This window comes from Bombyx mori, chromosome 1 (assembly GCF_030269925.1).
Source record: "Bombyx mori chromosome 1, ASM3026992v2".
NCBI classification, from domain to species: Eukaryota; Metazoa; Arthropoda; class Insecta; order Lepidoptera; family Bombycidae; genus Bombyx; species Bombyx mori.
The window spans coordinates 13,164,909-13,181,807 of record NC_085107.1 but is presented as its reverse complement, the minus strand read 5'-3'; the positions used below and the strand labels follow the sequence as shown (position 1 = coordinate 13,181,807).

The 16,899-nt window shown below is 35.9% G+C and overlaps 1 protein-coding gene across 9 annotated transcripts in view; it reads right to left on the bottom strand.

The window, feature by feature from the left end:
• The window catches only part of LOC105841769 (uncharacterized), a 139,058-nt gene that overhangs the window by 109,921 nt on the left and 12,238 nt on the right, over window positions 1-16,899 (bottom strand). For 3 of the 9 annotated variants that reach the window (XM_062669655.1, XM_062669654.1, XM_062669659.1), the window contains one exon: window positions 2,558-16,722. The exons of the other annotated variants lie outside the window; for them this stretch is intronic. In XM_062669655.1, the coding sequence (XP_062525639.1) occupies window positions 4,546-9,756 (5,211 nt within the window). In that variant the 5' untranslated portion in view covers window positions 9,757-16,722 and the 3' untranslated portion in view covers window positions 2,558-4,545. Of the gene's footprint in view, window positions 1-2,557; window positions 16,723-16,899 lie in introns of those variants that run through there. 9 annotated transcript variants of the gene reach the window in all.

Below are 16,899 nucleotides of genomic sequence, written 5' to 3'. Positions count from 1 at the left end.
TATTTAGATGACGTCATAATTTTCTCAACATCATTACAGGAAAAATGTAAACAAATATTTGAGAGATTCTATAATCTTAAAATTCAATTAGATAAATCCGAATTTCTTCAAAAACAAATGAAATTTTTAGGACACACCTTAACAGATAAAGGCATTAAGCCAAATGACGATAAAATAAAAGCGGTAACAAAATTTCCGTTACCAAAAACTCAAAAAGAAGTTAAATCATTTTTAGGTTTATTCGGTTATTACCGAAAATTCATTCGATTCGAATTATATACAAGCCTTTGAAAAATGCAAGGACGTTCTAACAAACGCTCCTGTATTACAATACCCGGATTTTGACAAACCATTCATTTTAACAACAGATGCGTCAGACGTAGCATTAGGCGCAGTACTTTCACAAGGTCAAATAGGTTCAGATAAACCCATAGCATACGCTTCACGTACGTTATCGGAAACCGAACAGAGATACTCAACAATAGAAAAAGAATTGTTAAGTATTATTTGGGCTACAAAATATTTTCGACCATATTTATATGGTAAGAAATTCACCATATATACCGATCATCGACCATTATGTCAATAAAAGACCCCAATTCTAAACTAACAAGATTGCGATTAAAATTGGCGGAATATAATTTTGACGTACATTACAAAAAGGGAAAATCAAACACAAATGCGGATGCCCTTTCGCGCATTCAGATTATACACGATAATAATGAAATTAACCAACCGCAACCTAGTACGTCCACTGATGATTTAGATATAGAGAACATAGACATTCAAACACTATTAGACATGCCTATTACACCTGACAATGTAGATAAAAACAACTCTAAAAATTCACAAGATACACTAAATGAACAGAATTCAGAAAATAAAATTCGTGAAATTAATGACGCAATAGATAGACAGTTAAAACAATTTCATATTCGAAAAACACCTGGTGATTCATACCGAATAGAGGACAGATCAAAAGGTAAAATGATAACAAAAAACGTATGGATTCCTATTAATAACACAAAAAATCAAATTATTCAATTCTTAAAAGAACATACAATACCTGATAGAACTTTTTACTTTTTCTTCCATCATGAGGACTTCATTCCCATTTTTAATTATGTATACAAAACTATTTTTAATAACAGAGGACCTAAATTAATTAGATGTCTAACTAGAGTAACATTAATCGAAAATATTAATAAACAAAATCAATTAATTTGTAAGTATCATGAAGGAAAAACTCTACACAGAGGTATTCAGGAAACTTATAAACATATTCATCGTAATTACCACTGGCCTAACATGTTAAAAACTATACAAAATTATATAGGAAAATGTGAGAAATGTTTACAGAGTAAATATGTTAGAAATCCACTAAAATTACCTTTATCATTAACTGACACTCCACTCAAACCCATGGAACATATGTTCATGGATTTATATAGTACAGGAGGCACAAGCTTTCTAACAATAATTGACAACTTCTCAAAATTCGCACAGGCAGTTCCATTAACAGCAACAACTAGTATACATATTGCTGAAGCTTTACTTACCATATTTTCTTTTATTGGTATACCAACAAAAATAACAACTGACTCTGATTCTAAATTCGATAATGAAGTCATAGCTGAAATATGCGCACTACATAATATCCAAATACATTTTACAACACCATATAATCCAAATTCAAATTCACCAATAGAAAGGTTACACTCAACACTTTCTGAAATGATCAGAATACAGTATTTAACAGATAAAAGCGAGACCAGCAATTTAATGAAATATGCAATAATTGCTTATAATAACACAATACATTCAGCAACAAGTTTCACACCATTTGAATTATTATATGACCACACAAGTAGTAAAAATCCATTAGAACTATACTACCCAAAAGAATTCTATCAAGAGTATGTCAGGAAACACAAAAATACCATGGAAAACATACAAAAATTAGTAAATGAAAAAGTAACAGCGAATAAACAACAGACTATTAATAAATTCAATTTAGGTACAGACATTCCAACCTTTAAAGTCGGTGATATCGTATATAAACAAGTAGCAAAAACAGCTAGGAGTAATAAGTTAGAACCAAAATACTTAGGACCATACACGATAGTACACATACACCCAGAACAGATAGCGGAAATTGTAGGTAAACATGTAAACGCAAAAACAATTCGTGTACATTTTCATTTACTTAGACGACCTGAAAATGTTTCAGGTACGCCTTCGCCTGCATCTCTATGCTCGGAGTCGCAATGACAACAGCGATCCTGGAACCAATTGATAATCATAATGGAATATTAATACTTACTGAAGCGAAAGCTTAGTACCAAACAGGAACGTATCATTTAGTAGTAGTTTATAATACAACCTATTTACGAAACATTTATTATGACATATCTAGCAATTTTTATACCTTTAGGCTAAGAGAAAATGTAACCATAGAGTATAAGAATATATATAATCAAAGAGAATATTTAATTAAAACAATAGAAAGTAAACTTTCATATTTAGGATTAGATACTATAGGAATAAGAAAAATACATAACAGACAAAAAAGAGGTTTAATAAATGCCTTAGGTTCAATAGTAAAAGCAATCACAGGAAACTTAGACCAGGACGATGCAATTAGTTTTGAAAATGAAATTAAAAATATAAAACTTTCATTAAATTCAAATTCGGAAAATCCTAGAAAAACACTGACAATAATGAGAGAATTCATAAAAGACTATGAGAATAATTCAAATATAATACATAACAATCAAATAAAATTGCAAAAAGAAATTCAAAATTATTCTACACAAGCTTCATTTCAAGAATCTATAAATATTTTAAACGAAATTGCAAGGTCATATCAACAATTATATGATAAATTAGAAAACTTGGAAAGTGCTATTGCATTTTCAAATTAGTATCATTGACCCTAGTCTCCTAGTAGAAGAGTTAAATTTAATTGAAAAAGACAATTCATTTGATTTTCCATTTTCACCAAACATTGAAAATATACATTTATGGGGAAAAGTAATAATAGTAAAAGCATACGTTACGTACGAAACACTAAATTTCATATTAGAAATCCGTCTGATTTCCCCTAATACTAACCAATTGTTACACCTATATTCCATACCTAATAAAAATAATACCATATTAATACCTACATATCCCTTCCTTATCTTGGGTAACAATGAATTTGCGTATCCAAGTGAGCGTTGCACAGAGATTACAAATGACAGAGTAATATGCAAACACCTCAATTGGGAAGATCTTCAATTATCAAAAGTTTGTATAGCACAGCTATTACAACATCAAGATCCACAAAATTGTACATATGTAGTAGCATACTTTAATAACAACATTATCCAACAAATTCAGGATAATAATTGGATTATAATTATGAAAAAGGAAGAAGTGGTAAAAACTTCATGTGACAGCAACATTCAACACTAAAGAAGTGAAGGTGTATACCTACTTACCTTAGATAACAACTGTAAAGTCGAATTGATGGGTAAAATACTACAAACCCATATAAAATATATCAACATTTTAGAAACAATACCACTTCCTCCATAAATCCTCATGTTCATCAAATCCCAAATACTGTGTCTTTGCATATAAATTTGGAAAATACAAAACTAGATAATATTAATAATCTAATTGAAAAAGTAACAAGGATTCAAAAGATTCCAGAGCTACAAAGTCATACCAACAACACCAAGTTGGCCATCTATAATTCTGCACATCATGATCGCCGTGGCGTTTACCGGAATAATCATATACAAATTCTGGTATACAAGAAAGAAGTTGCAAACAGCAACTTCACAACGACAAGCTGAGGAAGACCACCAGCAGCCGTTGCAGTCGCCGTTACGCCTTTCTCTTAGGGGGGGGGAAGAGTTACGTCAGCATAATCGAGGCTTCCGTAATGGTTAATTGTAAACACTATCATTAGTGTCTCACTTAACCATAATTAGATATCTTAAGTACCTCCGTATTTAGATTAAGATAATGAAGACAACCGTATCCGTTGTAATGAGATACGTGTATATTGTTATTGCTTCGCCTTATTTGTAAGACCTCATTATAAACAGGGTTACCTTTGTAGAATTATTGTATTCATAAAGTCAGTCTTCACTTGTTCTTCAAGCTGCAAACACATATTGCATTTTTTAAAAACCTCGATACCTCGCCCCAATCTCTAACTCTCTCAAAGAATTAAATATTGACATAAAACATTTTCAAAATATGACTGAACGGTCGAATGACTACTTGAACGGTCGAAGGTCACTTGAACATCTTATATAAGAACGGTCAATTATTATTCGTTCTGTTTCGTCTTTTTGTATGTCTGTCTTTTCAGAAGTCAAAAAATGTACTGCGTCGCTGCTGGTCACGTACGCCCTCGTTCCATTTATTTTTGAATTATTTTCAAATGTCTGTCTTAGTCTGTCTATGTCTAGTCATTATAGGTTTTATGTCTTGTCAAAGAGGTTGCACGCCACGACATCCCCACCTCCAGTACCAGAAGGCTGGTACTCAAGATGAGGAGTGTACGTCCAACCTGCACAGTTTCGTCGCCGGTCTTGTGTAGAGTCCATGTCTGGTCCGAACTTTAGCAACGCGAACCATGTCGTCCTTACCAGGGAAGACCTGCTCGATCTTGCCAAGCGGCCACTGGTTGCGGGGTAGCTGGGAGTCAACAACAACTACGACGTCACCAATCGCCAGTGGTCTGTCAGAATCTCTGTACCATTTGTCTCGTCGTGTCAAAGTGGGCAAGTACTCCTTGACCCAGCGTTTCCAAATCAAGTCTGCAAGTCGTTGAGATTCTCTCCAAGTCCGTTTCAGTAAATCATGGTCCGTAAACATTCCGAAAGGATGGTCAATAAATTCTGTCTTTGGTAGTAAAAAATCATTCGGAGTCAAGGGTAAGTCGTCGTCAAAATCAAGAGGTACGTATGTCAGTGGTCTTGAATTCACCATGAATTCAGCCTCAGCCAGGAGTGTCATTAAAGTCTGATCGTTAGGTGTTCTGGTCTTGAGCGTTACTCGCAAGCTTGTTTTGACGGATCTCACGAGCCGCTCCCAGCATCCACCCATATGAGGTGCGTCAGGGGCTATGAATCGCCACTCCAAGTGTCGGAGGCTACCGAAGGTGATGAGTTCGTCTTTGTCGATAGCTTGTACAGCTCGCTTCAGTTCACGGTCAGCCCCACGAAAGGTAGTCGCGTTGTCGCTGAAAATAATACTTGGACAGCCTCGTCTCGCTATCAGCCGTCTGAGGCTCATCAACACGGAGCTGGTTGTCAAATCGTGAACCAACTCCAGATGGATAGAGCGAACTGTCAGACATGTAAATAGTGCTACCCATCTTTTCTCGTGTCTACGTCCAACCTTCACTATAATTGGACCGAAATAATCTAACCCGGTGTAAGTGAAAGGTCGACTGACCTCCTTCAATCTAACATCTGGTAAATCAGCCATGAGTGGTGGCGAGGGCTTCGCACGACTGTTCTTGCAGAACTGACAGTCATTCCATGTCATCTTTACTGCATTACGTCCATTTATTATCCAGAATCGTCGTCTCACTTCATGCAGCACACGTTCGCGTCCATTATGTGCTGAGTCCACGTGATACTGCATAAGTTGTAATTTGACATATTTGTCTTTTGGATTCAAAATTATAGGGTGCCTGAAATCGTTATCACCATCTGCTCTGCAGATCCTCCCACGAACACGGAGGATGCCGTCCTTGTCTAAAAATGGTGTAAGCTGACGGAGCGGAGAATCTCGCTTCACTTGTCCGGTTTTCTTGACACTTTCTATATCGTCTGAGAACATTCGTCTTTGGCTTTCTCTAATCCAGATTAGCTCCGCTACTTTAACTTCGTCGGCTGTCAACTCACCGTGTCGCTTGCTACTCTTGTGCATCCAGTTGTGTACTGCACGCATAAACCAAGCGGTGCTCCTGATAAGTCTCCAGTATCGGGAAAAACGACTGTCATCGGGTAGCTCTACAGTCATTAGAGTAATGGTGTTAACCTTAACCTCGACGTCGTCAGGGTCCAGACTTATGACAGAATCATCTTGTGGCCAGGTCTCTTTGGGCTCACGTAGAAATGACGGTCCATTCATCCATCGTGTGTTGTCCTCGGCAACAGTCTCCCTTGTGGCGTCATCTGCAGCATTTAGTCCTGAAGGTACCCACCTCCAGTGACTGACCTCAGTCAGCTCAGAAATCTCACTGACGCGATGGGCTACGAAAGGCTTGAAACGGCCACTGTCAGACCTAAGCCAACTTAACACGGTCTTTGAGTCAGACCAGTAGGTCACGGTACTCACGTCTATATTTTTCTTCAAAGTGTGAGCTAGTCTTGCACCCATAAGCGCAGCTTGTAGCTCAAGTCGAGGGATACTCATCACTTTAAGAGGTGCAACACGTGCGCGTGCAATGACAAAAGACACGTGCCATTTGCCATCAGTCGTTTTGTCTCGTAAATATGCCACACTGGCGAAAGCTTTGCTGCTTGCATCGCAAAAAATATGAAGTTCTGGCGGTTCTTGCTTGCCACATCCGTCGTTAAACAACCAACGTGGAGTCCTGAATTCACTGGTCTTTTGAAGCTCAGTCAACCAAGACTGCCATTTTTCAAACTGGCTAAGCTCAACTTCGTCATCCCAACCAACATTTGACTTCCATATGGTCTGCAGCAGAATACGACCCTTCACGGTGACGTAAAGCAAAAAACCTAACGGGTCAAATAGAGACATAATAAGTCTCATCACTTCGCGTTTAGTCGGTCTTTTAATGCCTGTCTTAATAGCTTCGCTCACCTTCGGGAACTTCAAATGAAATAGAAATTCGTCAGTCTCTCGATCCCAACGCACTCCGAGTACTCTTTCAACCTGGTCATCTTTAACGTCTGAGAGGATTTTCAGACAGCTCGGGGCAAGTTTCTCAGCCGGTAAATGAGCTAGTAAACGTTTTGAGTTCGATACAAAATTACGTAAGTTAAACCCACCTGAAACATGAATGTGTACCACGTCATCCACCACCCGGATCAGATCATCTTCATGATCGAAAGAGTGGATATAATCATCGACATAGTGGTGATCAACAATTGCTTTATATGCTTCAGGTTTTGTCGTCTCATACCTACGAGCATTTATATTTTTAACAAATTGTGCTGATGACGGCGAGCATACAGCACCAAAGGTCATGACGTTCATGATGTAAGTTTCGCCATCCCACAAAATTCTCTGAGCATGTCTATCTTCCGGTCGGATGAGAACTCTGTGGAACATTTCCTGTATGTCCGCTGTCACAGCAAACTTTCCTGTCCGGAACTTTAATAAGACTGCTGGTAGTGATGTCAAAAAGTCAGGTCCTCGCAGTAGGAAATCATTAAATGACTTACCACCAGACTTCGCAGCACAGTCTAAAACAATCCGCAGCTTGTTCGGTTTGTTGGGGTTGAAGACTGCAAAATGCGGCAAGTACCAGATCCTAGTCGCAGGATCTCCTGGTTGAATTTTCGTGATGTACCCTTTGTCCAAATTCTCTTCTATCTTAGACCTGTACTGAGAAGCAAACTCTGGGTACCTCACCATTTTCTTCTGGACACCGTTGAGTCGGCTCATAGCCAACGGTAGGCTGTCCGGCAGCTGAAGATCGTCAGACTTCCAAAGCAGGCCAGTCTCCCACCTGCCTTCGGGTAAGAGCTTAGTGGTTCGCTCCATGATGCTCAGCGCTAGCTGATCCTCTCGAGAACGAGGAAAGTCGTTAGTCTGCTTAACGCCAAACGAGTCTGTGGAGAAAGACTGCTTGACCAGCTCGTATAGTTCGTCGCAACGACAAGAATGTAAAACAGTTGCATCGTCTGGTACACTACCCAGTCCTACATTTCCATGAACTACGTAGCCTAAGTCAGTCTTAGAAACTATTGGTCCAGTCTTATGTCTTTGTATTATCTGTCTAGTAATAATCAAATCAATGTTGTCTTGTCCAATAAGAAGTTCAATCATGTCAGGCCGTATGTCATAGTCAGTTACATAGTCAGTCACCCACGGATATTTGTTTACAATTTTCTTATATCTAAAACTATCTACACATATATTAAGATTATTTACAGAACGTGCACTATTTACATTATATACATTTGATACATTTACTCCGCGAATATTAAAAGAAACTAGTCTAGAGTTCGGTTCGATGGTTGTCATGCCGGACGCGCCGCGGATGCGAAGGCTCGACGTCGGTCCAGTGATGCCAGCTCTCTCCAGAAGTGACGAGTTCACGAGTGTCACTGCTGCTCCCTCGTCTAAAAGTGCATAGGTCAGCACGTCACCTTTCGCTCCGGATACTACAACTGGAACCACTTTTAAAAATACATGCCGATCCGCACTGTTGAGAGTATTAACGGTATTGTCCGTGTGGTTGACAGCATTATCAATCTTCATGACGCGTCGCACAGCGTGGAGCAAAGTGTGATGAACCCTCATGCAGTCGCGAACAGCACACTTCGTCTTTTTTTCACAAGCCCTTAATTGATGTCGGCTGGACAAACATGAAAAACACAACTTCTTCTCAGTTACGAATCTCCAACGATCGTCTGTCGTCATCTGTATGAACCTCTCACAGCTTTGTATGTCATGCGCATCGCCGCAAAGAGTACAGGATAAATTTACTGCCGTTGGAGTCGTCGCCATCACTGCTGGTCTCCAAAGTCTAGGATCCGGTCTGGTCGGTGGTTTCACATCACTAGACGTCTTGGTGGTCAGAGGACTGATGAATGAAGCAGCGTTGGCCATTGTCATAAGCCACTCCGATATATGTGACAGCGTGACGGTCTTCACGCCTAAGCTCGCTGCATGTATCGCCCATTGATATCGTAACGTCGATGGCAGCTTACTGACAATTTCTCGTATTAACGTTGGATTCATTAAATGTCCTATTTCTTCGGTTGATTTCATAGTCGCCGTGACATTTTGCACAGCCGTCGCGAACTCTATTAGACGGTCTATGTCGTCGTGACGTATGTCACGTATTGCATGAATTTTATTCAATAAAATTTCGATGATATTTTCTGGTCGGCCGAAACGTAATTTTAATGTGCTGATAATGCGATCGAGATTGCTAGCGCTAACAAGAAGCGCGTACACTGCGTCACGTGCTCGTCCCTTCAAACATCGCGCGAGTCGGGCTATATTCTCGTCATCGCTATAGCCGCATAATTTTGTTGTCGATGTAAATTGACTATAAAAAAGAGACCATTCCTCGGGCTCACCAGAGAACGTAGGCAATTCTCGAGTACTTGACTGTCTTGCGAGGAGCTTAGTTACGCAGTTTGCTAGCTCATTCTCTTCTGAATTTTGCTGACAGCAAGCCGGTAATCTTACGTCATGTGCGTTTGGTAATGTTTGAGAGTTACCTGGTAGATTGCATGTCAGTTGCGGATCTTCTTCCTCTTCTAGGGCCTGACTTTCGATGGCTAGTTTTTCCTCCAGAAGCTGCAGGTGTAGTCGTGCGCGTTGTTCGGCAGCGTCCAACTTTAGTTGTATTAGTTTTTGTCGTCGAATCTGAGTCATTGCACTGGAGACGGTGGACCGGACAGACGGGGTCGGTGACGGTGCGCGACTGCTGTGGACGGACTGTCGGTCTCGCCCGGTCTGGTCAGCAGCGGCGGTCGTACCATTTGTCGAAGACGTCGCCATGTCGGTGTCTGTTCCTAGTCTTGTCTTCACCATAGAACTTGTCTTTTTGCTCGAAGGACCACTTGAACGGTCGAATGACTACTTGAACGGTCGAAGGTCACTTGAACATCTTATATAAGAACGGTCAATTATTATTCGTTCTGTTTCGTCTTTTTGTATGTCTGTCTTTTCAGAAGTCAAAAAATGTACTGCGTCGCTGCTGGTCACGTACGCCCTCGTTCCATTTATTTTTGAATTATTTTCAAATGTCTGTCTTAGTCTGTCTATGTCTAGTCATTATAGGTTTTATGTCTTGTCAAAGAGGTTGCACGCCACGACAATGACACAAAGTTTTTCAATAGAATGTAGTAAAAGATCACCCAATAATGGGAACATGAATAATAAACGATTTTTCTCATTTTCAGCTTCATTACGTTTAATTTGTTCATAAAATAGAAATAAAATTCATAGCACATGTGTACTCGCAAACAGTCTCCCGTCAACAAAATTGACATCGAACTTCAGAATAGAATCCTATCATGATTCTTAAAAAATTCAACATTTGCCATAACACATTTTCAAAATATGGCATCAAGTTTTTCAATAGAATGTAGTACAAGATCACCCAATAACGGACACATGAATAATAAACGATTTTTCTCATTTTTAACATTATAACGTTCAATTAGTTCTTTAGAAGAAGATTGAAATGTAAAAGCACATGGGTACTCTCAATCGGTCCCTGTCAAAGAAACTGACGTCGAACTTCAGAATAGAATCCTATCACGACTCTCAAATAATTAAATATTGACATAAAACATTTTCAAAATATGACACATACAAGTTTTTCAATAGAATGTAGTAAAAGATCACCCAATAACGGGAACATGAATAATAAACGATTTTTCTCATTTTAAACTTCATTACGTTTAATTTGTTCTATAGAAGAGGAATAAAATTTACAGCACATGTGTACTCGCAAACAGTACCCGTCAACAAAACTGATATCGAACTTAAGAGAATCCTATCATGATTCTCAGAAACAAAAATATTGCCATTTCACATTTTCAAAATATGGCAACAAATTTTTCAATAGGATGTAGTAAAAGATCTACCAATAACGAGTACATGAATAATAAATGATTTTTCTCATTTTCAACTTCATTACGTTTAATTTGTTCTATAAAAGAGGAATAAAATTCATAGCACATGTGTACTCGCAAACAGTCCCCCGTCAACAAAATTGACATCGAACTTCAAAATAGAATCCCATCACGACTCTAAAAGAATTAAATATTGACATAAAACCTTTTCAAAATATGACACAAAGTTTTTCAATAGAATGTAGTAAAAGATCACCCAATAACGGGAACATGAATAATAAACGATTTTTCTCATTTTAAACTTCATTACGTTTAATTTGTTCTATAGAAGAGGAATAAAATTTACAGCACATGTGTACTCGCAAACAGTACCCGTCAACAAAACTGATATCGAACTTAAGAGAATCCTATCATGATTCTCAGAAACAAAAATATTGCCATTTCACATTTTCAAAATATGGCAACAAATTTTTCAATAGGATGTAGTAAAAGATCTACCAATAACGAGTACATGAATAATAAATGATTTTTCTCATTTTCAACTTCATTACGTTTAATTTGTTCTATAAAAGAGGAATAAAATTCATAGCACATGTGTACTCGCAAACAGTCCCCCGTCAACAAAATTGACATCGAACTTCAAAATAGAATCCCATCACGACTCTAAAAGAATTAAATATTGACATAAAACCTTTTCAAAATATGACACAAAGTTTTTCAATAGAATGTAGTAAAAGATCACTCAATAACGGAAACATGAATAATAAACGATTTTTCTCAATTTAACCTTCACTACGTTCAATTTGTTTATTAGAAGAGGAATAAAATTCACAGCACATGTGTACTCGCAAACAGTCCCCTGTCAACAAAACTGATATCAAACTTAAGAATAGAATCCTATGAGGATTCTCAAAAAAATAATGTTGCCATGACACATTTTCAAAATATGGCAACAAGTTTTTCAATAGAATGTAGTACAAGATGATCTAATAACGGGAACATGAATAATAAACGATTTTTCTCATTTTAACCTTCACTACGTTCAATTTGTTTATTAGAAGAGGAATAAAATTCACAGCACATGTGTTCTCGCAAACAGTCCCCTGTCAACAAAACTGATATCGAACTTAAGAATAGAATCCTATCACAATTCTCAGAAACAACAATATTGCCATAACACATTTTCAAAATATGGCAACAAATTTTTCAATAAGATGTAGTAAAAGATCTACCAATAACGAGTACATGAATAATAAATGATTTTTCTCATTTTTAACTTTATTACGTTCAATTAGTTCTTTAGAAGAGGATTAAAATGTAAACGCACATGGGTACTCTCAATCGGTCCCTGTCAACAAATCTGATATCGAACTTAAGAATAGAATCCTATCACAATTCTCAGAAACAACAATATTGCCATAACACATTTTCAAAATATGGCAACAAATTTTTCAATAGGATGTAGTAAAAGATCTACCAATAACGAGTACATGAATAATAAATGATTTTTCTCATTTTCAACTTCATTACGTTTAATTTGTTCTATAAAAGAGGAATAAAATTCATGGCACATGTGTACTCGCAAACAGTCCCCCGTCAACAAAATTGACATCGAACTTCAAAATAGAATCCCATCACGACTCTCAAAGAATTAAATATTGACATAAAACCTTTTCAAAATATGACACAAAATTTTTCAATAGAATGTAGTAAAAGATCACCCAATAACGGGAACATGAATAATAAACGATCTTCCTCATTTTAACCTTCATTACGTTCAATTTGTTTATTAGAAGAAGAATAAAATTCACAGCACATGTGTACTCGCAAACAGTCCCCCGTCAACAAAACTGATATCAAACTTAAGGACAGAAACCTATCAGGATTCTCAAAAAAAAAAAAAAAAACATGATACATTTTTAAACTATGGCAACAAATTTTTGTATAGGATGTAGTAAAAGATCTACCAATAACGGAAACATGAATAATAAACGATTTTTTTCATTTTCAACTTCATTATGTTTAATTTTTTCTATAGAAGAAGAATAAAATTTGTTGCACCTGTGTACTCGCAAACAGTCCCCCGTCAACAAAATTGACATCGAACTTCAAAATAGAATCCCATCACGACTCTCAAAGAATTAAATATTGACATAAAACCTTTTCAAAATATGACACAAAATTTTTCAATAGAATGTAGTAAAAGATCACCCAATAACGGGAACATGAATAATAAAGGATTTTTCTCATTTTCAACTTCATTACGTTTAATTTGTTCTATAAAAGAGGAATAAAATTCATAGCACATGTGTACTCGCAAACAGTCCCCCGTCAACAAAATTGACATCGAACTTCAAAATAGAATCCCATCACGACTCTAAAAGAATTAAATATTGACATAAAACCTTTTCAAAATATGACACAAAGTTTTTCAATAGAATGTAGTAAAAGATCACCCAATAACGGGAACATGAATAATAAACGATTTTTCTCATTTTAAACTTCATTACGTTTAATTTGTTCTATAGAAGAGGAATAAAATTTACAGCACATGTGTACTCGCAAACAGTACCCGTCAACAAAACTGATATCGAACTTAAGAGAATCCTATCATGATTCTCAGAAACAAAAATATTGCCATTTCACATTTTCAAAATATGGCAACAAATTTTTCAATAGGATGTAATAAAAGATCTAGCAATAACGGAAACATGAATAATAAACGATTTTTTTCATTTTCAACTTCATTATGTTTAATTTTTTCTATAGAAGAAGAATAAAATTTGTTGCACCTGTGTACTCGCAAACAGTCCCCCGTCAACAAAATTGACATCGAACTTCAAAATAGAATCCCATCACGACTCTCAAAGAATTAAATATTGACATAAAACCTTTTCAAAATATGACACAAAATTTTTCAATAGAATGTAGTAAAAGATCACCCAATAACGGGAACATGAATAATAAAGGATTTTTCTCATTTTCAACTTCATTACGTTTAATTTGTTCTATAAAAGAGGAATAAAATTCATAGCACATGTGTACTCGCAAACAGTCCCCCGTCAACAAAATTGACATCGAACTTCAAAATAGAATCCCATCACGACTCTAAAAGAATTAAATATTGACATAAAACCTTTTCAAAATATGACACAAAGTTTTTCAATAGAATGTAGTAAAAGATCACCCAATAACGGGAACATGAATAATAAACGATTTTTCTCATTTTAAACTTCATTACGTTTAATTTGTTCTATAGAAGAGGAATAAAATTTACAGCACATGTGTACTCGCAAACAGTACCCGTCAACAAAACTGATATCGAACTTAAGAGAATCCTATCATGATTCTCAGAAACAAAAATATTGCCATTTCACATTTTCAAAATATGGCAACAAATTTTTCAATAGGATGTAGTAAAAGATCTACCAATAACGAGTACATGAATAATAAATGATTTTTCTCATTTTCAACTTCATTACGTTTAATTTGTTCTATAAAAGAGGAATAAAATTCATAGCACATGTGTACTCGCAAACAGTCCCCCGTCAACAAAATTGACATCGAACTTCAAAATAGAATCCCATCACGACTCTAAAAGAATTAAATATTGACATAAAACCTTTTCAAAATATGACACAAAGTTTTTCAATAGAATGTAGTAAAAGATCACTCAATAACGGAAACATGAATAATAAACGATTTTTCTCAATTTAACCTTCACTACGTTCAATTTGTTTATTAGAAGAGGAATAAAATTCACAGCACATGTGTACTCGCAAACAGTCCCCTGTCAACAAAACTGATATCAAACTTAAGAATAGAATCCTATGAGGATTCTCAAAAAAATAATGTTGCCATGACACATTTTCAAAATATGGCAACAAGTTTTTCAATAGAATGTAGTACAAGATGATCTAATAACGGGAACATGAATAATAAACGATTTTTCTCATTTTAACCTTCACTACGTTCAATTTGTTTATTAGAAGAGGAATAAAATTCACAGCACATGTGTTCTCGCAAACAGTCCCCTGTCAACAAAACTGATATCGAACTTAAGAATAGAATCCTATCACAATTCTCAGAAACAACAATATTGCCATAACACATTTTCAAAATATGGCAACAAATTTTTCAATAAGATGTAGTAAAAGATCTACCAATAACGAGTACATGAATAATAAATGATTTTTCTCATTTTTAACTTTATTACGTTCAATTAGTTCTTTAGAAGAGGATTAAAATGTAAACGCACATGGGTACTCTCAATCGGTCCCTGTCAACAAATCTGATATCGAACTTAAGAATAGAATCCTATCACAATTCTCAGAAACAACAATATTGCCATAACACATTTTCAAAATATGGCAACAAATTTTTCAATAGGATGTAGTAAAAGATCTACCAATAACGAGTACATGAATAATAAATGATTTTGCTCATTTTCAACTTCATTACGTTTAATTTGTTCTATAAAAGAGGAATAAAATTCATGGCACATGTGTACTCGCAAACAGTCCCCCGTCAACAAAATTGACATCGAACTTCAAAATAGAATCCCATCACGACTCTCAAAGAATTAAATATTGACATAAAACCTTTTCAAAATATGACACAAAATTTTTCAATAGAATGTAGTAAAAGATCACCCAATAACGGGAACATGAATAATAAACGATCTTCCTCATTTTAACCTTCATTACGTTCAATTTGTTTATTAGAAGAAGAATAAAATTCACAGCACATGTGTACTCGCAAACAGTCCCCCGTCAACAAAACTGATATCAAACTTAAGGACAGAAACCTATCAGGATTCTCAAAAAAAAAAAAAAACATGATACATTTTTAAACTATGGCAACAAATTTTTGTATAGGATGTAGTAAAAGATCTACCAATAACGGAAACATGAATAATAAACGATTTTTTTCATTTTCAACTTCATTATGTTTAATTTTTTCTATAGAAGAAGAATAAAATTTGTTGCACATGTGTACTCGCAAACAGTCCCCCGTCAACAAAATTGACATCGAACTTCAAAATAGAATCCCATCACGACTCTCAAAGAATTAAATATTGACATAAAACCTTTTCAAAATATGACACAAAATTTTTCAATAGAATGTAGTAAAAGATCACCCAATAACGGGAACATGAATAATAAAGGATTTTTCTCATTTTCAACTTCATTACGTTTCATTTGTTCTATAGAAGAAGAATAAAATTTGATGCACATGTGTACTCGCAAACAGTCCCCGTCAACAAAATTGACATCGAACTTCAGATTAGAATCCCATCACGACTCTCAAAGAATTAAATATTGACATAAAAGATTTTCAAAATATGACACATAAAGTCTTTTAATAGAATGTAGTAAATCGGTCCCTGTCAAAGAAACTGACGTCGAACTTCAGAATAGAATCCTATCACGACTCTCAAAGAATTAAATATTGCCATATCATATTTTCAAAATATGACAGCAAAATTTTCAATAGAATGTAGTGTGTGCAATCACGAAGCCCACCCAACAAACAAGAGTCCAAACCACACCAAAAGACATCTGGGCATAACCAAAACCACACTCTATAAACTTTGGCGAAATCAAAATGGAACGGCCTTGAAAAAGAAAACAGAATGCATCACCCAATAACGGGTACATGAATAATAAACTATTTTTCTCATTTACAACTACATTATGTTTAATTTTTTCTATGGAAGAGGAATAAAATGTTGAAGCACATGTGTACTCTCTATCTCTTAGGTTTATGGCGTTTCCTTTTAGATTTCGCCAACGTCAAGTGTATTTAATACTCTGCTTTCTATAGCGGGCTTCGTGAACGAGCAAGGTCACAGATATTCACTAAGAATTAAGTGAGTAGCTAAGAATGTTTGATGACAGGATCTCTGTTGATTTACCTAAAACAATATACATACAATATACATACAACATATATATACAGGGGTTAGTTCGATAACAGACAGACAAACTACAGCTTAATATTATTATGGTTAATGAATATGTGTACTCTCAAACGGTCTTCTGTCAACAAAACTGACACCAAACTTCAAAATAGAATTCTATCATGGTTGTCG